The 24428-nt window shown below is 39.7% G+C and overlaps 1 protein-coding gene across 1 annotated transcript in view; it reads right to left on the reverse strand.

Annotated features, from left to right (window-relative positions):
* The window catches only part of TEC (tec protein tyrosine kinase), a 32079-nt gene that overhangs the window by 1063 nt on the left and 6588 nt on the right, over positions 1-24428 (reverse strand). Inside the window, exons 2-16 of the mRNA XM_086612591.1 lie at positions 15185-15286; positions 14071-14152; positions 12376-12504; positions 10910-10950; positions 10251-10432; positions 9258-9323; positions 7428-7482; positions 7186-7265; positions 6516-6649; positions 5133-5207; positions 4177-4348; positions 3796-4012; positions 3188-3252; positions 1969-2087; positions 1451-1608 (exon numbers count right to left, since the gene is read on the reverse strand). Coding sequence (XP_086468717.1) covers positions 1451-1608; positions 1969-2087; positions 3188-3252; positions 3796-4012; positions 4177-4348; positions 5133-5207; positions 6516-6649; positions 7186-7265; positions 7428-7482; positions 9258-9323; positions 10251-10432; positions 10910-10950; positions 12376-12504; positions 14071-14152; positions 15185-15286 — 1677 coding nt within the window. The remainder of the gene's footprint in view (positions 1-1450; positions 1609-1968; positions 2088-3187; positions 3253-3795; positions 4013-4176; positions 4349-5132; positions 5208-6515; positions 6650-7185; positions 7266-7427; positions 7483-9257; positions 9324-10250; positions 10433-10909; positions 10951-12375; positions 12505-14070; positions 14153-15184; positions 15287-24428) is intronic.

Below are 24428 nucleotides of genomic sequence, written 5' to 3' on the forward strand. Positions count from 1 at the left end.
AGCATCTTCTGAATGTCTGGGTAATTTGCACTTTTCCTCCATTTATCAGACTCTTCAGATTTGTATCACCTGCTGAATTTTGAAGCCTCAGTATTCACTTCCCTCTACAAATCATTAATAATTTTATTAAATGAGGACTGACAAACCTAAAGTTAATCATATTTTATGACAAAGATTGACAATATCTTGCCCTTACTTCTGTCCTGTTTGTGATTTGCTAAGACTCTCTCTCCTACGTGATGACTGCTTAGATTTTATTGTTAATAATCTCTAATGAAATCAATAAATTAGTAATCAATTCATTGCTGTTCCTATAAATCCTATAAACACATATTAATATTCAAACAGCATTAACAAATATCATATTATCTTCCAGGTAATTAATTGTTCCATTTTAATGACCATTTCAAGCAGGTTACCAAGTACAGACAAAATTTAACTATCTGTAGCTTCCTGGCTTCTATGAATAGCTTTTTTGAACTACAGACATATTTGTGATTCCGTGACCCTCCAAGGCACTGCTGGTTTTACTGTATTTTTTGCTGCATAAACCAGCTGGTTTGTAAGTTTTAGATCTCCACCAGCTGGTTTGATGACTAATTGTTCTCTGTTCCAGCACCTTCTCCTCCAAGACAAGTGTCAGACAGTATGTCATCTTTATTACCGGAAAAGAGCAGTTTTTCCTCCAGCACCCCCTGTGGCAAAGACTAACTAGAAATAAATCATGTTGCTCTTTCCATTCTTGGTTTCCTTGATTGCTCTCTCAAAATTAGAGGCATCTCACTAAATGCACCTATCCTCTTACAGACGTTCTGCTTTAGTACTACAAAAACTGTTTTATACTGATTTAGTTGATTAAGTACTAAATTTGGGTTGCTGCTCCTTTGACCTCTGTAAAAATTGTACAGTATCTTTCTGGGTTAGGAGGATTAATAGTACAGTGTATTTTCATCTTTCTTTATAAACCTTGGGATTTGTGTTTAGATTCAACTGCAAGTTAATCTATATTTCCTATATAATCAGGTAATGAAGTATTCCATTAAAAATATTTTCAGTCATTCTGGCATGTTTCTGTAATGATTAATAAACTGAGGCAATACAAAAATCAGATTCTCCACTTGTAGGCTGTTCTGACTGAAATTTTTTCTGCTAGCAGTATTTGTATGCAGATATAATCATGACCAGCACAGATTTAACAATTACTTAATTTTGTTACTAAATGCCTTTGCACACTTAATCTGATAGCCCATTTATTTCATAGAAATTTCCTTGGCGGTTTTTCTTATCACAGCTCTAGTTCAGTAGCAAACCAGGGGGAGATCTTTGTCTCAGCAATAAACACATGAATAGTAAGAGAGCTGTATATAGTCAGAATGTTGCAATAGGGATTAATTGCTGTTGCTAGATTGACCTTTTTTTCAATTCAAAGACAAAGAAAAAAAGTATATACCTCCTGCCAGCACATCATCATCATTTCATACACCTGCTTACAGGCCAGCTTGGGCCGATACAAACGATGTCCTTGGCTAACCATCGTTACCACTTCATAATTGGAGCTTTTTTCAAATGGCATTTTTCCTTCTGTAAATACTTCCCACATTAAAACACCTAAAACAAAAAATAAGATAAAGATTAAGAAAATAAGCAAATAACTTCTAAAAAAAAATATATTTATTTTGAGCCTTGGGTTCAGGATTTCTGATAGATAAATATTTTGAGATACATATTCTAGAAAGCGTTCACATGTGTCATCACTGATAACATCTTATTCTAGTAGTATGGGTTTTAATAAATACCAGTTCTAAAGGTCTCTGTGGAACTTTATGCAAGCATAAAACCATGGCAAATGGTTGTTCTGAGCTTCTTAGAGCTTCTTCTCAGATATCTAAATCCTTCCCAATAACTGGAGTTTAACTGCTATTGATAAAATGTAAAAATAGTGCTTGCTTTCAATGATGAACATCTTACCGAACGACCAGACATCTGACTTGCTGCTAAATCGGCTATAATTAAAAACTTCGGGGGGGCACCACTTCACAGGAAATTTAGCCCCTGAGGAGCTTGTGTATTGATCATCAAGGACATACCTAAAAAAAAGAAAAAAAAATCATTATATCCTTCAGTCAGCCTCCAAGCTGGCAAATTATAGATTTGGATTTGAATATTAGAAGCTCATATTGCCACCTAATGGCCATGACTGTTAGCATCACACGACAAAAATAGCTTCTCTAAGGCAGTACTAAAGTTTCAGTCAAGACCCAGTTCATTTTTTTTATGACCTCAGAGTCTTCTCTTATGATTATTAGCTACACAATATAGGTCTAGGCCACCCGCAAGTTAAATATCTGTATTACAACAGAAAATGATGCAAAATAATAATTTTATTGCTCTGTTTCTCACCGGCCAGTCTGAATTCAGATGTCAGAGGACATAAAAGTTCAGCAGCACAGAAAGGCAGCAAAAGCCAAGAAAAGCATGGTCAACTCATGGTCCTTTAACACATTCCTTGTAGGCGCTGCTCCCCACTCCCTGTCTCACCCACACATCACCCACCTGATGTAGCACCCATGGGTGCTAACAAGGGCAGGAAATTAACCCCTCTCTGGGTCTCAGCACCTCCCAGCACTTTGGCTAGCAAGACGTAACTCTGAACCGTCTACTCCAAGAGGATCCCAAAATCCCTGAACAGCCTCTTTCTATCATTTATTTACCAAAATACAGATTAATGACTATTATCTCTGCAGTGTGAGCTCACTTGTATCTTCCAGATACAAGCTCTAATATGCCTCCTGCATTGCTACAAGATTAAAATTTGTAAGATTTTCTCCAAAGTTATAGATAGTGGCTAACAGAAGACCAGTCAGACCATGGAGTCAGTTCAAAGCCCAGCCTCTCATGGTAAGTGCTAGACACACTTACTTTTCTAGAGAATAAACTGCCTAGTTTTGATTTTCCAGAATTAAAATAAGTAAGGAAATGGACATATGACCGCAGAACAAACAAGCTTTAAAGGCACTAGGGGAGGGGAAAAAAAAAAAAAAAAGAACCAAAGGACGTTCCTTAGAGAAGTCAAAAAATATCATTTTTGTCTGTAATTTTGCTGGGCATGTGTTGCCTTATAGCTATGTACAAAAGTTAGGTGAATTTTCCCAAATCCCCACAAACGTGTTTGCACACTCAGCCATACCTTGTCATTCCAAAATCTGACACTTTGACCACTCCTGAGTCACTCACCAAGCAGTTCCTGGCAGCCTGCAAAGAGAACGGTTAGATTTGGATGGAAAACTTGTAGTCTCTTGCAGACGAATTACAATGGTCTAAAGAGGACTTTGTCCTCATTGCTTAGCAAATTCACCAATTTACCAAGTCCAGTGGTGTACTCTCATCATAACAGGCACATGTGCATTTGCTCTTGAAAGTACTGTTTTGATAACTAAACGATTTTGTAAAAAAAAATCACCAGAAAAAAAAAAACCCTCAGCAAATTCATGAGTGGTGAAAATGGCACTAATACAGAACAGAAATATGCTATTATACCAATGCAAATAGTATTAACTCTTTACAAAAAATTGAGAGAGGTTTTATTCCATTTTCTTGGGAGACAGAAACCTCTCATTATTTTCTGTACAGGGCAATTTTAGAGACTTGATTAGACCCTAAAGAGCCAACTTCAACTACTTATAATTTTCTGCAAGAACAAAAGCAATTATTTACAAACAGGCTGTTTCAAAAAGGAATAGGTAAATTCAAAAATAAAAATTTCGAAGAGAAGTGTGTTGCCTAACGAGATGTTACCAGGTCTCTGTGGATAAAGCTGTTTCTCTCCAGGTACTCCATTCCTTCACATACATCTTGGCACATAGTGAGCAGGACGTCTTTACTCAAAACTCCTCGTTTTTGTCTCAGGTAATTGAGAAGGCAGCCATGCTCCATGAACTCTGTCACGATGTAGATAGGTCTCTGTTGTGTGCACACACCATACAGCTGAACTAATTTAGGATGTGTTAGCTTCCTGAAAAGATTGAGATGGTGGTGTTATTACTTCCTCCGCCCAGTGCTAGCTCTTCACTCCACAAAGCTGCAAAAACACCACCTGCCTGAAGGGTTTTATTTATAAACAGTAAACGGCATCGGAGGCCTAGAACTGGCAATAAAAGTGCCGAGCACACAACTCACATCATTACTTTAGCTTCTTCAATGAAATCCTCTTCATACATCGCACCTTCCCGAATTGCCTTGATGGCCACTTTATACTGCGCCCTCCATTTCCCAAGGCGCACTACGCCGAAGAGGCCACTACCCAGTTCTCTCATGAACGTCAGTTCCGAGGGATTAATTTCCCATTTCTCTATAAAACAAAACAAAAGAGAGCTCACGACTGCTGCATTAGGGAACACACCAGGCTGATAGGTGATAGAGCGGAGGAAAGGGAATTGCTAGCTTATTAGTGAATCAGGGAATTTCGGGAGAAAACATGTTAGAATTAACTTGAAAAATGGAGCATTTCCATATCTCAGAAAACAAACTTTTAGCTAGGCATAACATTTAGGCAGCTGCTGACCAATACAGAAGGCAAAACTCAAACTTTCCCAAAGCCAATAATTACATACTGGTATTATCAGACTTGATTTCAACAAGCTGTCATCACAGAAAGTTGTGCCAGGGTGTAGCAGCTGCTCACATCACCTGATGTGCCATGCTTAAAACAGGTTATTCCAAATTTATTTAAAAAAAAAAAAAAGTAGCCTCTCCACAAAGATCAAAGGAGCCAAGGTTGAGTCAGAAGTCTGGAGGCTTCATAAGGCACAGCTCTTTAATTGAGCGGAGCTCAAGGTGCCCACAAAGCATGGAGGAAGATGACGAATTCCCCTGGAGCACCAGCGTCACTTTCTGCCTCTCCTCCCCGCTGCCCTTGGCACCACACACCTACCACCAACCACCATGACTTTGCACGCCGATCCTCTGAGCAAGGGTCTCCGAGGTACAACTTGGACCCACGCGAGTTAGTACATGCAATCACAGTTCAAACTCAGGTCTTCTCAAAATTTTTAGAAAATATTGTGGCAACTCACATGTATAAAATCATTAGAAAAGCCACATGCAGATTAATATAACATATTAATAGTAACTACCGTAGCTGAATCCTGCCGTTGTTGGTGCTGTCGTCTTCTTTGGGGTCACTGGGTAACGCAGCCTGGTAACGAGACCTGAGGTTCAAAGATAATTCAAAAGGCACAGCTTACTTCTGAAATAGTGCCAGGAAGCAAATCAGCTGCTTGTTTACTGCAAACTGCAACATTGATTAACAATAAGCTTATAGTCATATACAGCTTTGACCATATTTTCTGGTATTGCATCATTTTGATTACTCAAAGTGGCTACAAGAGGTACACAAGAGCACTCACTGAATCTAATTTGCTGCTGCTTCTTTCCTGGTGAGAGATGGATATAAATACATATTTGTGTTTTACAGTTATGCTGGCACCAGCGAAGGCTTAGGACTCTCTTCAGATCAGAAAGATTACCTCAAATGTATACTCTCACTGTTATTTTTGATCATTTCTGTGTCATACATATAAATCCCAGCAGTTTCATGTGGGGATTTTACATATACAAAATGAATGCTGCATGCTAGCTGAATATTCTCCTAAAATCTTGTCAGAACTCAATACACCATAAGGTAAAAGCAATGAAGCAATTAAAAAAACAAGTAGTAAAATCAATTATAATAAAAGAAAAGCAGAGTTATGTTTTGGAGCATATTTTCCAGAAACACATTTTCCAGAATATCATCAGGAAATGCCAGGTCATCTGATTTAGACATAAACATCTGGAAAATATCAGTCATGAGGGACATTTATGCACAGACTGGACTTGAAAAAAAAATATACTACATTAGTATCTGTGTCTTGAACCTGATTCCTAAACGCTTCCCATCCCATCATACAGTGGGAGGACACCAGCATCAGCCATCAGCTATAGATCTGAAGTGTTTAACCTTTACAAAGACTAGTCTTTAAGGATTTCCTAAATAACACATTACTGCTCTCCTCATCTGCTTGCTATATGGGAAGATTAGGTCATTTTAAGTAGTGGTGACTCACAGGTAAAAAGCTAGTGCCTGGAGATTACTCTGGGGAAGTACCATCCCTATCCATCTGCTGTGGGTTACAGGCAGCTGATGGAGACAAGATGTGGAGCTAAATGAATGATTTTTCCTGACTCTATACAGCTCTTCTTCTGTTACTCTGGGGATAGGAACATATTTTTATATATTTTTATATATTTTTATGTATATATATTTTTATATGTTTTATATTTTTATATATGTACATTTTTACATAAAATCTTTCGAATGATTGCCTACATTGAAAAGATGGGGAAATGCAGTGTCTCACAACTTCCCTGAAGAAGGACCTATAAAAACCTAAAAACTTTCATTAAAACCCTAAAACCCCTCACACTCCTTTTCAAATCAAGCCTCAGTCACAGAAAACAAAATTCAATTCATCTACCTGCTGCGTTATGTTTATGATACTCAATTATTTCTGGAATGGAGTTAAACAGATGTTTTTCTGCGAGGTAGTACTGCTTCGGTGACGTCACTGTTTCTTTTATATGGTAGTGTCTTATTCCTGATGAACCTTCTCTGGAAATACAATAACAACAACGACAATAGCAATTAGTAATAATACAATATCATTTGTCGCAATTTTTTCAAGAGGAGCACATTGACTAGAAAATGGAAAGGGTGCCCAATGTCACAGCTTCAGGAACAGCTTGAATATCAAAGATTCCAAGTGCTGGTGACTCGCCTTCATCTCAGTGCTCAGACCAAGTTGAAGATTAACCCATAAAAGGTTAATTTTCAGGCCAGCGAGCTCCCCGATCCAGCTCACCATACACCCACGCAAACGCTTGGGCTGGCAGAAGGGAAGAGATCAAACAGGGTGGGAAAGCGAAGCCTTCTCCCTTGAGCAGCAGTTCAGGTCTGCTCTGCATTAAAGCAAATGACTTAAGCATGGAGTTGAGAAGCTCATTTTAGCCTCCCGCCATTTCCCATCACGGCACTCCTCATTTCTTTGTTGAACTCTCTCCTGGGCTTTCCTCCAGCCCATGGCTTTGGAGATGGATGCAAATGGATTCAGATGAGATAAGGTGTACAGAGCAGCCACAGAAACTCACCCTCCAAATTTTGTATAAAGGGAAACTGTATACAGTCCAGGCTGACTTGAGTCTCTCACCACAAAACCACCTTCTTTATCCTAAAATGCAAGCACATTGACAGTTTTCTATAAGTTGTTCTAAAATGCATGTCTTTCCTACTCGTTCTGTGATTTGTGCATGCCAAAATAAGCTATTGCTTTAACAAAAGAAGCTACTTTTCACAAATTTCATGGTTAATACTGCAAGGCTGCTGTACTCACCTCGTTTCTGAGGAGCTGCTCTGCCTTGCTTCTGTTCAGGTTTCTGCTATACCACCTGCAACACAACATTAGTAACCAAAACTTCTCCAAAGCACACAATTTCCATAGATGCTTAAAGCAAAGTATTAAAAAGCTACAGATTCAATAATCTTATGGTAACAAAGGTCAACAACTGAACTTTAGTTACGGTACTAAAAATCAATCACAATACATTGTACAGTTATTCCATAAAAACGCCCTGAAACAAATCCAGTGAGATCCCACAGAATCCAATAAAGTTCAGGCAGTGGAACTAATTTTTCAGGAAAACCACTTCTCAAAGGCGCACGGGCTGAGGGCCATGGTTGCTCTGCAGGGCAGCCTGAGGGCAGGCTGCCAGCCCCGGGGAAGCAGCTGCCTGCACGCCGCTGGAGCCACTGGCCGAGCTGCCTGCTAGGCTGCTGCTGCATTCAGTAACTGCACGGGTCTGATTTTCCGACCAAAGAGGAGGTCGAAAGTGACGCAAACGCCACGGTTGCACATCCCCGAGCTCGGTGCTGCACGGGCAGGTTAAGGCAGCCACGGAAGCACGGACATTTCAGCCAGCTGCAGTGGATAACACAAAAAGGGAAAACACGCGACTCATGCAAACGGTGTGGAGCAATCGTTTCAAGCTACGCTGTCACGGTGGTAACTGAGCAGGGAAGTGGCACGGCAGCCTCTAATCAAGTTCTGCTCTTACGGAAATAGTGGTTTCTTGCAGTAGGTAGATGACGTGGAGTAACCCTCCCTGGGTGGCACGGTGGCTCAGAATTACGGCCCCAAGGTGGTAAGGCACAAAGTGGCTGGACCAGATAAGGCAGCCCAGTTCCTTCCTTCCCCTTCTGCCAGCCCCGCAGCCCAGCCCAGAGCAGGGCACGGCTCTTAACAAGAGCCTCAAAGATGAGAAAGTAACAAAGAACAAGTAATTTCCTCTAGTAAAGCTAAGGGCAAAAGCCCAGAAGAAATTTTACCTTCTGCCAAAACACAGCAGTAGGAGCCGTACATGGCTGAGAGTAGAGTTTTGGAGCTACTAATGTGGTTTCATAAACTGTTTTTAATTATTAGTTTAATTATTAGTTCCTTACAACTCCGTTTTATCTAAAAAGTCATGAAACATATCTTAAGTTCTCAGGCACAATAGTTTATGAAGTATTTGAATATTAAGAATAACAGGCTTGGGGACTACAGTGTTTCATTTTATCCTGATGTTCTTAACTAAGTACTCCATAATTAAATACCAACTGGGAAAAGCATTTTTTTTTTTTTTAAATAAAAGCTATGCTTTTATAGCTGATACATGCATACACTGAGACTTAAAAAGGACCAAGTGATACATTTTCTTGAAATTTAGGGCTGCCTTTCAAAATCTCTGATCTGCTATGTTTAGTTTGAATGATTTCCACTGTTTTTTACTCTACTATCTTACTGCCACACACTTTGGATAAACATGTCACTTGGAACATTAAAAAACCCCAACATTCAGCACATTTACAATGGGTAAATTTCCTCTAAATTTTCCCTTTATCTATCAGAGAATTGGGAGGGGTTTTTTGCTTTAATAGTAATAGCCTAAAAATTAAATGCCTGATGGACATCTCACTGACTTGACTCTGTATTACAAATCACAGCAAAATCAATGAGGAGAATCAGAACAAATACATGCCTATTTCAAATATTTAAGTTTCATCTCTGAGATCACTGCTACTGTATGCAAATAATTGCTTTCAAAACTTTAAAAATATACTGTCATTCTTAAAGCATAAGTTTCATTTTATGATCTTCCAGATTTTAATTCAAACATTCACTTACTCATATTGATCAAGGTTGTTGGACTTCTTTCCTGTTACATAGTTGCTTGGAATATATCCTTGTTTTCTAAAAGAAGATATAATATACAATCTGAGTGACAACATGTTAAAATTGCATGCCTAGAAGACAGTGTTTCATTCTACTAATTATCAGAGGTCTCTTGCTGTCATTTATTTATTGTCCCACCCACTCTACTGCTGATTATACAGAAACTAGTTTTCCATGTCAACATTTCCACATTCACTTTCACTGCACCTAGAGAAGTGGCATGGGCAGCATAAGCATCCAAGAAAACCAGCAGAAGGGATGAAGAAGAGTAACCCTCTGCTGCTTTGTCACTTCTGTGCTCGGAGATCCCAGTCAGTCACTGGAAATATGTTTGGAGCCCGTCACAGCCTGGTAACTTGCAATTACCCCTAACATATTTCAAGAGGGACCTGATAAATATTGAAGTATGGAAACTTTCACTTTTAAAACCGCAGGGAAAAATTTTAATCCGGGAAATGTAAAGCTGTAGTCATTAAAGCATCTCACTGCAACTCTCTCTAAACTCGTTCAGAGATTGTCCCTAATGATCCAGCTATTAAATAAGATGATGATTATTCAAGTCTGGAAGTCGGAGCGTGTTGAGCGGAGTGTTAACCATATTGCTCCCTAATGAGCTGTTCCCTAGGGAAGCAGGAGTACTGTACCAGTCTAGCAAGGTTTTGCAGGCTGGTTGATGCTTTAATTGGGAAACCATAAAGCCTGACAGGAAATATAATTGAAAAATTTTCCAGTTCTGCAACCATCTTTGCACTCAGGCCCCACAATCTATCAAGAACTGAACTTTTAAAAATTGTTTTCCATGTAGGAATAAAGATATGGATGAGATTTCAGCACTGGAGTCCAAAGTGGGGTCTAATGCAGTTACTTGTTGACACACAGTCAATATACACTACTACGACATGGAAATTTTGAACTTTATAACAAAAATAAGGAACTCGTGTTTACCCATATTTGTCTCTGGCCTTCCACCAGTGAAGGTCATTCTTCTCAATCACTGTATATTCTTCACCTTTCTCTAATCTTAAATCATGATGTTCTGTAGGCTCAAAGTCATACATTGCCACCACTATCTCCTCCTCTTCGTTGCCATTTTCTTCAACTGGAGGAACAGGTGGCGGAGGCCTTCGCTGAAAATGACACAACATCATTATCATCCCACTCTTTTCCCTTATTCCATCCCACCCATCCCTACCATCACACCAGTGCAAACCAGCCCAGCATCCCCAAGGCAAAAGCTGGGCTAGTTCTGGCTTGCCCCAGGAGTGAGCTGTGGTGGCCCAGGCAGGCAGCTGGGGTGCATGGTAGACAATCATCTGGGTGCTACCCATGGGGCTGGCTCACACAGCAGCCCTGCAGCTTCCAAGGAAGGGCAACGCCAGCTGGCATTTGCTTTTCGACTGCCTCTCCCACTAGCAGTACAGATACAGCTAATAGGTGCAGCTAAATTTCAATGGGATTTTTTCCACCCTGAGTGAGAGCGTGATGCCTATTGATGGATACAGAAATAGACCTTTGCTCCAGGATACAGAAAGATTCTCAGTAAATTTAAAGGCTATGTCAAAAAGCGGCAATTATCTATTCAAAATTTTAAAGACACTACCTACCGCACTTTTTTCTGGCATTGGAGAGGGCAATCTCATTACACCTAGAAACAAAGCACAGGAAAGGATTTGTGTCTATCCATTTTGCTATAAATTTAGAAACTGAATAAAAGGTTTAAAATTCAGATAAGTTTTTAATATCTTGTCTAGCCTTCAGGATAGCTTAGTAAGTCAGAAAACGAAGACAGCTCCAATTAAGCATTAGGAAAACATTGATTAAATATTCTTGTAAAAATATCCTAAATCAGCCAGCAGGCTACATTCACCACAGACTTGGCAATGTCTGTGCCACGCCAGAGCATGCCACACAACTTTCCTGAATCAGCCCTCAGATGCAGAAATGTATAAGAAATAAAAAAGGGATAGGAATAAAGAAAAGTTATATAAAACAAAAGCAGTGCTTTTGTCACCATGATTTTCTGAAGTCTGTTCCTATTAACGTCTGCTCTTCTAAAAACAAAAATAATAATATTCCTCCTGACCCTTGCTTCACTAAATAAGGCATAAAAGTTGTATGTATTTATTCATTACTTCTCTCAGATCTAAAAGTTTTTTTCTCTTGCACTGCTTTTTTCCCCTGCACTTAAAAGGTTGAGCTATATGTCTTATTTTACATCTTGCCAAATAAGGCCAGCCACAAGTCACTGTTTATTCTTCAAGTCTTCTAAAGCAACTAAATCCACAGGTGCCCAACATTGACATTTAAGGTGCTGATGCAGGAAATCATCCAGGCACCACTGATTTGTTTTCCTACTAAGGAATTTTCCCTAAATCAAGGACTAAACAATCAATTACTGTATCCTTATGTAGGACAATACTGCAGTGAGGGTCACACTTGCACATCTTTGCATGCTACAGCATCCGCTGTTGAAGAAGCAGAACCTGTGATTTGAATGCTGGAAGACGTATGTGCCTATGGACATCATGGTTCATCCAGGCTCAGCATATGGACGTTTACAAACCTCTAAGAAAATTCAGTCCTGTGTCTGTAAATACATTAAGGCTTCTTGTATCTTTTTTACACTTGTGTAGTAACACTGAATGCGACACGATTATTATTCTTTTACGTGGGCATGTAGAAGTTACTTAATAAAAATGAAGAGCAGGCAAGGATTTCTAGCTGAATCTTTTTTGCCATCAGGTTTTATCCTCAGTCTGAGGTAAACACTTGGCCAAATAAGTTTCAGGTGGGAAAAATGAACCAAGTGAAAAATAAATTCAGCAACCTCAATGATTCCTTTCAGCTTTTTCTAAACGTTTTTGGGAAGAACAATTTGCTGGCTTTTATATTTTTTAAAGATGCTTGGAAATGAAACAAACATTTTTATTTACTTTAGGCACAGTATCAATGATTCACTCTGCTCTATAAATTTGCCTAATATCTATGGCATTCAAGTGTGATGACAGGATCATATCAAAAACCAGAAAAATATGCCAAAACAACTTCATATGAAAACATATGTACTTACTGTTTTCAAAAAGATTGTATTTTTCACAGCCAGGTGCTAATTTTTCTGTTTGTCTGCAGCACTGATAAATTCCCTCTGTCCAGAATTTAGGGTGATATTTTACCATTATATTGCTGTTCTTCTTTATTTCTACAAAAAGAAAAAGAGCGTATATTGAAAGACACTAAAACAAATCTGCAAAGAGGGTCATTTTTATTAAGTATTACAACACCTTTGACATGAGGCATAATCTTCATTTGTCCTTTAGAATTGCTTCACTTAAGGGCCTTTTTGCAAGTTTACAAGAGGTGATACAATGCTAGTAGATGACATTTTTAGGATAACACCTGACTTTATTCCAGAAGAGAGTGCTACACTCCCTGCCTAAACTGGCCATCCCAGCAGGGGTAGGCGTTTGGTGCATTCACAAAAGGAGACTCGTGTCCACTCACACCCTGCTAACCAACCAGGCAGCTGTGAAGGCCCTGGGGGCTCTGCTTGCCCCGTTTTTTCTTATTACTGCTGCAAGTGACACTCAATTTCCTCTATAGATAGTGTTCTGAAGGGAAAGATAGCTGGTACTTATCACTATTCCATAGCAGAACGCCTGTGTTTGTCCTGAAAGGCTCCTTATTTCCATCCTATAGGCTTGCTGAGTTTCAGAGGTTATTCCCTGCTCTGTGGTCCCCAGCCCAGAAATTGTTTCTTATTACTTTACAGAGCACCTGCAGTTAACATGAGCATTTCATGGTGGCAGAAAGCATGAAGGGGCTCTTGAAAAAATATCTTTACTCACTATGCTAGTATTAATCAGATAGCATCTCAGCGGAGATGCCTCCTGCCATTTTACATCAGTTTAAGGCTCACAATGTTGTCTACCTACATTCAAACAAAACTTTTGAGTGATGTCATTAATTAGCTTGGATAAGGTTCTTGATGATTTACATGTTCTGCAAAAGCACAAAGTCAAATTCTGATTGCAGGTGGACTTCACAAATCAAATCAGTTTGGGTGTTTGATACTCCTACTATGTGTTATCACACGCTGTGTATGCAAACGATGAGCTGGCTCAATAAAAAATAAAAATCAGTGGACATATGCAACAGAAGCTCAACCATTTTATTTTTCTAGCTTGTTGTGGGTTGATGCTGGCCAGCAGCTAAGCACCCACACAGCCACTTCCCCACCCAGTGGGATGGTGGGGAGAACAGAAAGAGCAAGAGGAGAAAGCTCATGGCTTCAGATAAAGGCAGTTTAAGAAGAAAAAGAAAGAAAAAAGATTAAAAGTGATGTAAAGGCAACCACTCACCATCTCCCACAAAGCAGATCTATGTCCAGCCAGTGTCTGAGCAACAGCCAGCATGGAAGCCAAAAATCCCCAACCCCTGTCTTCCTCTAACCCAGTTTTTATTGCCGAGCACCACCTTATATGGCCAGGAATATCCATATGGTCAGTCCGGGTCCATTGTCCCAGCTGTGTCACCTCCCAGCCTCTTGCCCACCTCCAGCCTACTCGCTGCGGGAGCAGAGGGGGAAAAAGGCAAAGCCTCCATACCGTGCAAGTACTGCTCAGCAACAACTAAAACACCAATGTGTTTTCAACACTGTTTTGGCCACAGATCCAAAACACAGCAACAAGTTAACTCCACCCAGCCAGACAGCTCAAGTAAAGGTATCTACGTATGTCAGATGTTAAGTACGAGCAACTTCCATTACCTTCTTTCAGATTCCTCACCCACTGATCCCGGCTTTGTGCACTCGGTGCAAAAATATAAAGCGTATTAGCATCGTATACAACCTGGAGAGGGGAAAAAGAAATAATAAAAATACGTTCACCTGGTAATACTCATTTATTTATGCCTCAAGAAACAGAAGAAAACAAATGACTTACATTTGGCAAAACCAGTGTACTCAGCCACAAAATGAAGAAACTGAGAAAAGGTTATTAGAGTTTACTGTTCATATCAGATGCTTTCAGTAAGAAAAAGGAAGGATTTTGTAATGGTAATTTATCTTGAGAGTATTCCTTAAAAACGTTTGCTTCATGCTTTGCCTTGTTCATTCTTCACCTCGTGTTTTCTAAAAACAATTTAATTTAATTGCTAAAGCTACTTCATAATCAGACTTCCTTTGTTCCCGGCCATTTTATGGCTCCTTGTGATTCTGTACTGCTCTGGGGTGATTGCTGCCTTCTTTTTCTTCACTGCTTGTACTGGTAGAAAGGAAGTATTGCCTCTCTTCACTCTAACCATTCCCTCTGTCATAAACAGGCACAGCATCCGACCCTCCCCCCCAACTAAACATTTCTTCTTCCCCTCCAAGCACTTTGTTTTCTGTGTTTATTTCCATTCAGTTCACAATGCATCAAGTTTCTTCATTGAAATTTTGTTTCAATGAAGAAAATGCATCAAGTTTTATCTTAATTTTCTTATTCTTGTATAATTTAATGGTAATTAAATTTAATGGTAATGAAATTTAATTTGATGTGAAAGAATGAAGACAGGGAAAATGGGCTGCCAGCTAACTCATCTTGGAGGAAGACCAGGACAAGGCATTTTTCAGGCAAAATCCAAGCAGACAGGGTGGGGAAAAGAAAAAGATCAAGTACATGAGGCACAACTCCCAAGGGAGGAGACTGCAGTGGAAGCAGAGCTCTCTGAGGTTGGATTTTAATCACTGATTCTGAACCACCTCCTACACAGCCCCAGAGAGCCAGAGAACGGGCTCAAGATTTAGAAGTAACAGTAATTTCAAGGAAGTTACATCCAAATGGCTTGGCACTGTTCAAAAGTGCATTATAATTTGTATATTTTATACAGAAGAAACATACCTGAAATGGATATTTATTTTGACAGGGAATAATACCATCACTTTTTACAACTTCTACACATTTAATCCTTGAAATATCCACAGATCCTTTTCTGTACTTTTTCTGTAAGAGAAAAGCAAAAGAAAAAAAAATTATGTAAAATAACTGATTTATCTAATTAGCTTTTTTCTTCAGCAGAGACTTCTTGCTTTCTTGCTTTCTTTTCCACTTGCAACACCAACATTTCTTTAACTGTAGAAGAAATCTGAAAAATGAGAGAGACGATATAAAGATCTATTCTGGTGAAAGTGCACACAGAGTACAGTGTAATTGCTTAGTTAAAAGTACCACTTCTTTCCATATAAAGTTTCCAATCAGTTGTAATCATACTTTTAGCCTACTCTTCTTTACAAATAAAATAATTTGAGTACAGGTGAAGGAAGGTTACATCACTGATGGATAAGGGAAGAGCAACTGACATCGTCTACCTGGACTTATCCAAAGCATTTGATACTGTCCCACATGACATCCTTATCTTTAAACTGGAAAGACATGGTTTTGATGGATGGACCAGTCGGTGGATAAGGAATTGGCTGGATGGCCACACTCAAGAGTTGTGGTCAATGGTGCAATGTCCAAGTGGAGGCCAGTGACGAGTGGTGTTCCTCAGGGGTCAGTACTGGGGCCAGTGCTATTTAACATCTTTGTTGGCGACATGGACAGTGGGATCGAGGGCACCCTCGGCAAGTTTGCAGATGACACCAAGTTGTGTAGTGTTGTGGACACGCTGGAGGGAAGGGATGCCATCCAGAGGGACCTTGACAGGCTGGAGAGGTGGGCCTGTGAGAACCTAATGAAGTTCAACAAAGCCAAGTGCAAGGTCCTGCACGTGGGTTGGGCAATCCCAAGCACAAGTACAGGCTGGGCGGAGAATGGATTGAGAGCAGCCCTGAGGAGAAGGACTCGGGAGTGCTGGTGGATGAGAAGCTCAACATGAGCCGGCAACGTGTGCTGGAAGCCCAGAAAGCCAACCGTATTCCTGGGCTGCATCAAAAGCAACGTGGCCAGCAGGTCGAGGGAGGTGATTCTGCCCCTCTACTCTGCTCTCGTGAGACCCCACCTGGACCACTGCATTCAACTCTGGAGTCCCCAACACAAGAAGGAAATGAAGCTGCTGGAGCGGGTCCAGAGGAGGGCCACAAAGATGATCCGAGGGCTGGAACACCTCTGCTACAAAGACAGGCTGAGAGAGCTGGGGCTGTTCAGCCTGGAGAAGAGAAGGCTCTGGGGTGATCTTATTGCAGCTTTCCAGCACCTAAAGGGGGCCTACAGGAAAGCTGGAGAGGGACTTTTTCCAAGGGCATGTAGTGATAGGACAAGGGGCAATGGCTTTAAACTGAAAGAGGGCAGATTTAGATTAGATATAAGGAAGAAATTTTTCACTCGAGGGTGGTGAGGCAGTGGAACAGGTTGCCCAGAGAAGTTGTGGATGCCCCATCCCTGAAGGTGTTCAAGGCCAGGTTGGATGAGGCTTTGGGCAACCTGGTGTAGTGGAGGATTTCTCTGCCCATGGCAGGGGGGTTGGAACTAGATGATCTTTGATGTCGCTTCCAACCCTAACCATTCTATGATTCTAAGGCTTTCCCCTCACTGATTTTAAATTACAATTAAAACTGGTGAAGGAAATAGGTGCTAATGGATCATCTCATCTGCTTCCTCACTCTGTTGCTGAAGTGCTCCCACCATTTTGTGGCTACTGCTGTGTTTCACCACGTTTCCAGAGAAACTGGGATGCTGCTCAGGCATCACAAGTTCACACTGAGACAGGAAGCAGAAGAGGGGGATGAAACCCATTCCTGCACCAAGCTGGGGACTGTGATGAAGGAGCTTCTTTGACCAAGGCTAGCAGAAGCCCACAAGAAGCAAGGCCAAAAGCACCGACATCTGAGAAGACTTGGCTCACTGAAATTGCTAATTACGAAGATTTTTAAGAAGGCAAGGAGAGCCCGTGGTGCTCAGCAGGTGCTGCCCAAAGTAACAACCCATGGAAATATGGTGTAGTTCAACACTCCAGAGAGGAAGCTCCTTGGAAGAACAGCTGATAAGGGAGGTAGCGTGTACTGGGATTTAGTCTACATGTAAAAGCAATAGATAGTAACTGCTAAGTGTGCACACAAACAGACTTCAAGATGGCTGCTTCTGAAGGAATTGGTCAAAACCATTTTCCTTTACCTGAAGCAGAAGAGGCTAAAAATGAAAGCACAGAAATTTACAACATGCTCTACTATGTGGCAAAGGGAAACACCTGAACGATGCAATTCTGAGAGCAAAATGATGATGAATCTACAGAGACTGTATAGAGCCACCTCTCACTTTTGGGAGAGCCGAGTCTTTAACACGAGAGGAAGTTTCTACTGTCATCCGAAACAAAACAAAAATGGCAGCAGCTCATGGCTGGCCCTGAATTAATCCACGTCAAAAATTTTGACTTGCCAAGCACATCCAACACATCCCGTCCAGAGTACAGCTTATGAAAATGGACACTGCTCACACAACACGGAAATAATTAGTAAGTACTGAATTATCTGAAATACTCCAATCCTTACTCAGCTGCCCTCCTCTCTCCTGAGGATGGAAATTTCAGCCCAAATAGCAGAAGTCTGGCACAATCATAAGCAGCTGAAAACAGAGCCTTAAAAACAGAAGCTAAGAGCAACTTCAAATATAGCTGTCATGATTCCTCTGCTCTAGAAACACAGTAGTTACTACCCATAGAAAACATGGAAGTTTCATCAACATTTAAAACACATTTAGCACTCTGTCTCTTATATATATTTTAGTGAAGAAAACAGACAAAGAAAACATACATGAAGAATTCGTGCACGTCATGGTCAGCACCAGGAAGAATGACAGGAACTAAGTTCAGATAAAGCTGTAACTGTCATTTAACACCAGAAAAAACAACCTTCCTCCCCAAAAAAAGAAGCCCAAACAAGCAGCTTTTTAAAACTGGGGGGGAGAAGAAAAAAAAAAAAAAAAAAAAAGAAATAGGCATTTTAATGAACCATTGAAAAAAAAAAAAGGAAAATTATGAACATTAGCGTGAGCTGTACTACAAAGCTATATCATGTTATGCTGAAAAATAATTTGCACCAAGTATGCAACCTTGGATTGGACTTATATATGTGAAATTAAACAGAAATGTACTGTTCCAGACATATTTCAGATTGCAGCAGAAGCACAACAGTTATTAATGGCCAGCAGCCTTCAAATTGTCAAGTATGCAGCTGTGTTTTAGTTCAGCATTTCTCAGTGTTAAACCATATGGCACAGGAGTGGGAAGGAACGACTCAAGAAAAACACTAAAAAGACCACAGCAATTCCTCTCTCTTCCCTACTAAATTATTTCCCTTTATAATAGGACATTTTGCACAACATCACTGTGTTGCATTTATTGCATAAGCTAAACAGATTGCTTTAGACCCAGGGGTACGGCAGAAATGAAATGCAGAATCAGCGGAGAGATCAAGCCCTCAAATAGGTGGGAAGTAGAGGTGCAGGCATGAGCCAGTCATGAGAAATCCACCCACAACCGTTCTTTCCTACAAGTAAGCTCTGTTACAAAGAGACAATAAGGCAATAAGTATTGTTTCCATGCAATGTGAAAAGAATAAGCTATTCCTATTATTTAACATACAAGACAGAAACATCAAGAAGTTATAACACTAGACCTATACTGTCAGATACGGGACAAATACCTGATTACACAATTCCTTTCAAAAAATAATCTTAGAATACAGGAAGACAAGAAGTATGCAAGTGTTAGATAACTATGCAATCAAACAGCTCATCCTCTGTACACTTGGAATTATTCCTCTGCTGAATATAGTAGCTTTACAGCTTAAGAAGTCCATAGTCCCACTATCAGATAAAACATTTCTTCAGTGTATGTCCTCTTTGCTGATGAAGACATTGTCCTGCTTATCCTCAGAAAAGTGGGTTAAACAACACAAAGAACATTCCATTTGGAAAAAAAAACTCAATAAAAAAACACAGAAGTCAGCCCGGCTGTTAAAAAACAGCTAGATTTTGTCTTGCTCATGCTCTCTCTCTGCTGTTCATATCATTTCTTTCTCCTATGCTTATACCCATGTAGGAAATCTTGAGGTCATCAGCATGTGATCCATCGAACTTGTGTTTTCACAAGTATAGAAGGTCTCAGCATTACTGACATCTCATTCTATAGAGCTGCTCTGCAGCTTTACAAAACCTCAGAAAAGCCTGGCTAACCCAACATCCCCTGTAGAGAACTCCTCTGGGAGAATACGCTCCAAAGCCAAATGTAAGGGTGTTTTTGTACGTTTTTTTTTTTTTAAATATCATTGTCATTTAGTGATAAGAAGCTCTGGATACTGCTGCAGTTTCCTCTTGAGAGGCATTTTCACTCAAGCAATTACTGATTATGTAAATATAATTACTGTAGCTAGATATTAGATGGCCACATTTTCCATCACCTTATTTTCCGTGTCAGATATGTTGAAGACTGCCCTGCCTCCTTTCAATTCATTTTCTTAATGATTATTCTAAGAAAAGCAAGTTTCAAGTATTTCTATTTACCTTTCCAAAATGGCTAGAACTGAGATAAAAAGTGAGAGGTGATTATTCTGATCTAGTCTGACCTGATCCAAGATGTGACTCTTGAGAAGAATTTCAAGGGGAAAAAAAAGTACAAACATAAATGAGAAAGTCTTAAACTCTGTCCTGCAAAATGGGAAACCGAGAATGACCTGGCTGCTCAGCAGATACCAACCACCAGCACTGACGAGACCTAAAAGCACAAAATGAAATTGTCCATAGTAGCACTAATGCAACTTCCTAACTGTGACTACAACGCATTATCTGTAATTTATTCTTCTGCAATTGAGAGGCAGTCAGTCAAATGTATGCAATCACAGTTACGATATATTCCTGCAATCATGTAAGGCAGCAATATAAATAAAAGTAAAGGACACAAAATAAATCAGCCAAGCCTCCACCCATATCAGGCCCTAAATCACCTACAACCTTTCAGCTTTCAAATGAACTAGCACATATCTTCAAGTTCTTTTAGACAAATCTTCTGTTCCCAGTTTTCTGTGAAGTCCTCGCAGAGCTCTAAGTCAAGCCAGACCAGTTGCAGCATTTCTGCCCTGTTTACTCCTCTCTCAGGGCCACTGCTCTATCCTTAGGGTGACGACACCTTTCCTTCAGCCACCCCTCTAACACAGCCTTCATGCTGCCTGAGCACTAGACTCAGACACCTTGAGCCAGGAAGGGAGGAAAGTCCGAGTCCGTGGGCATCATAGGTGAGCAACCAGAGCCCCAGGACAGGACTCAAGAGGTCACCTAGCCAAGGCACCAGCTTCTTTACCTACTCTCTCAAAGTTCAGATGATGCACAACTACAGAGCTGAGGGGTTTTTTTGTCTTTGAAGTTTTCTGTCCATCACCAGTCCATCTCTCCACTTTAAACACTTGCTGCTTCAACAACCCTTCACCACAGTCCAGGCTTTCAAGAACCTCATCCTTTCTGCTGTTCCTGCCCTGAATCTCGCAGGCAAGTCCACGTCTTCCTTGAAACTTATTGCCCCAAACCCAACACAGCACTGCAGCTGATGCCTTATCATCAGATTGTAAGGATTCAGAGTCATGTTTATTCATCTTAATGTAACATTTGCCTTTTTGGCAACAAGGTATCATTGACACATATCCAGCTTATGATTCACTGTCCTGACACCCAGGTCGTGCTGGGGATGGCCTGACACTTAGCTACTCATTCTCATTCCATATTTGAACATTTCAGCATTCCTGTCTAAACTTTCACCTTTTGCACTTGTCCACACTGAATCTCATTCTAGAAAAGAAAACAAACAAACAAACAAACCCACCCACCACATACCTAATCCCAATATACCACTTGAACTTCTAGGCTTGTTTTCCAAAATGCTTGTAACTCCTTCAAGTTTTATGTCACCTGAGAACTCAACAAGCTTCTATTTCAGCAACAATATTGCTAGTGAAAAATACAGAAATGCAAGACAGGACACCATTTGAGACAGTCTTTCAACCTGAAAACAAGCCACCGATGCCTATTGAATGCTGTACCAGTTTCCCATGAGTTCTGCAATCAGATTTACAAAAGGTTTATATAGGTCATTTCTAATGCTAACATCTGAAAATATCTCACACAGCAGAGTCAAAAAACCCGTAGCGGAATGAAAACACAGGATATCTACTCTTCTCTGCTGCCCACGAGACTTGTTACCCTGTGGCTGAAAGAACATAGATAAGTCTAAGGGGTTTGGGGTTTTTTTTGGTTCTTTGTTGGCTGATGTGAAATTTTGGTATCTTCCAGGTGCTTTCAACAAGTCTGTTTTTTTCTAGAACTTTTCTGGAAATTATCTTCATAGCTTACAGTTTCTTAGCTTCTCCTCTGCGCTCTTTTAAAACTAGGCCTTCTTTAGCCTTCCACAATCTTATTTATCTTCCAGTTCTTCCTTCTTAGCACCATTTAGAATCATCCACTCCTGTCTAGTCACAAGGTAAATATTCTCATCCATGCCTTGTCAGTGTCTCAACAACTACAATCTACACTTTTCAACTTCAGCTATGCCTGATTTGTTCCATCTCATAAACATCAAAATTCTTCTACAAAGATAATTACTGCAGATCCTCATTTTATATTAGACTTTTCCCTGTTCTCTATAACATCTACCAAAAGAATTATTACTGCAATACAACCAACTTCTTTTAGAACTTCAGTTTCTTTATGACTTGCTCTTTTCAAATGAGCATTCCCATGCATCTGTTAAGCTGTCTCCATTCACATGAATAGCTCCAAGTTATTTCTCCAATTTGAACAGCTTTCACTTGCTCCTGCTTAAAATTTCCTCAGCTGTGCCTACTGTTATCTGTCTTGTCTTGGGTTTTCAGCCAAGGGGTCTTCTAGATCATCACCAATACAGTAGTTACACCTATGAGCAAAAAAAATATTTAAAAAAATTATTTTCCTGAATCTAGGGGGAGGGGGAGAACGAAAACAAACAAATCAGGAAGAATGGAGCTTTATGGCTCCCAATGGCAAGAGATCTACTGCTTTCCAGCAGACCTTCTATCCAGACTCTCTCTGTGAGATTTTTCTTCTCAGATTCCCTCTGCTGCTTTCCTCCTGACTACTTTTTGCTCCTCTTGTGAGGTGTCTGGGGCCTTTGCTGCAGAAAAACAGTCTTCCATCACCCTGATAGCTCAAAATGCTGACAGGCTTTATGTGCAGCTGTATTTCGGACAATTAATTCCTACTGTTTGATCTACCTAAAAGAAAATTGAGTCCTTACTATATTTGCTCTGAGTGGTGGCTAGCACAGACCCAGCTCAACCCTCCTCTTCCCCAGGCTATCATACAATAGAGATATAGGCAACTAATTTGCAGTACAACTTTTCCTGGTTACTGTAACATCTCATCTATGCTTTGCCCCTGGTCTCTACTCACTTATTGGCACATCTTATGCTTCGATAAGCAGCTCCTCAGAAGGACTGGGTTTTTGCTCTAAGTGTTCAGTGCTGTTGTGGGTGACTAGTAGCTATCACAAAATAACTAAATCAATATAAATATAACAGAGCTTACACAATTTTAACATGTGTATGTATTTACTTGCAGCAAGACTCAGCTTCCTTCACTCATCTTTCTCATCAGAGATGGATATCTCACAATCCCATTACTCTAGCTGAGCAGAGACATCTGTATACAGGAATAGCAATGCAGTTATTGCCACAGGAATAACAATGCAGGTATTGCTATATCAACAAAGATGTCTGTAAATTTGTTTGACAAAATATAACCTGAAGATTATCCATTGGTCAGTCGTCTACAGATTACCAAGGCACTTGTTAATTCTCTGTCTAGCAAGTGCACAGAAAACAAGTTTAACTGCTTGCCTAATGCTGCTAATCTGTAGAAGCAATGGCTGTAATCATTATAGAAGTATTCTACAATTAGAAAAGGTGGCTGCTCATATTCTGATTTAGCATTTAAATATAGGTCTTGTGAAGAAGATTGAAAAGCCCTCTATTCCATCATGTACTTTTACTCTTTGGTTTTTCACAAGAGGTACAAACACAATAATCTCTACCCAGATGGATGTGACAGGCATCATTCCAGGTGGAGTAACTTGTAAATATATCATTGTACTTGCTCAGCAATATAATTTATGCTGCAAATCACTGGTAAAAGTTAATCATTATATCTTTAATTTTTTATGTATATATTATATATATAAAAGCACGTGTGTATGTTTTAAACAATCTACCTATCCTGACTACACTTCAAAAAATTTTATTTATTCTTTTTCTGACACTTGGAAAAAACTGTGTTTAATTGCATGAAAAATTGCTGAACAGTAAGAGCTGAAGTGATCTAAAGCCACAGTCTCTCAGATACAGTTCTGAAGGCATGTCCCCAGTAAGTACAGCTAAAGACTTCTCCGCGATTCACGCAAGAAGGGTATATCCACTTCTGTTTCTTAGAGGAGAAACAGCAGCCAACTCACAGTCCTTGTCCAGGTCTAGCTGGAATAAAGTTAATGTTCAAGCTTGCAAATATTTTAAGAAAGCTCTATCATTACTACCTATGACTTGGAATAAAATAAGGTTCTGCTAATCTTCTTACTTCAGAACCTATTTATCTAACATCAGAAAACAAGAGTAAGCAGTTAAATGATCAGAAGCATTTTAACACTGAATTGTGCTTTCCTTTAAACAAATAATTATATCACCTATGTAATAACTAAGGAAGCCATATAAATCAGGGTAATTAAATAAGCTAAAAATAATAAAAGATAAACACCATAGGAATAAGCAACAATAATAGATACACATTAATCTTCTGTTAAAAAAAAAAATAAGAAAAGTAACTAGCATAGCTTTTTGGAACTCTATAATGATCTTATGCTCTAAAGGAAGTATTTGCACAAGATTAGTGTTGCAATGAAGATACACAATTTTACCCTGAAACCTGTAGCTTTAGAGTAGGCCTGAAGCTTTTAAAGTTATTTTTCCTTCCTTAAAATATCACTGCGGTAATTTCAGTAGCTTCTGTCTCTTCTCTATGCAAATTACAAGAACCAAATACAACTCTTGCAGAACTACCTTTTTTCCTTAGGAAGAGACTTTCAAAATTAGCAACCTCCAAGAACGTTCAAGTTTTTATTCTGTTTTCTTCACTTAAATCC

Source organism: Tauraco erythrolophus, chromosome 5, assembly GCF_009769465.1.
Source record: "Tauraco erythrolophus isolate bTauEry1 chromosome 5, bTauEry1.pri, whole genome shotgun sequence".
Classification (NCBI taxonomy): domain Eukaryota; kingdom Metazoa; phylum Chordata; class Aves; order Musophagiformes; family Musophagidae; genus Tauraco; species Tauraco erythrolophus.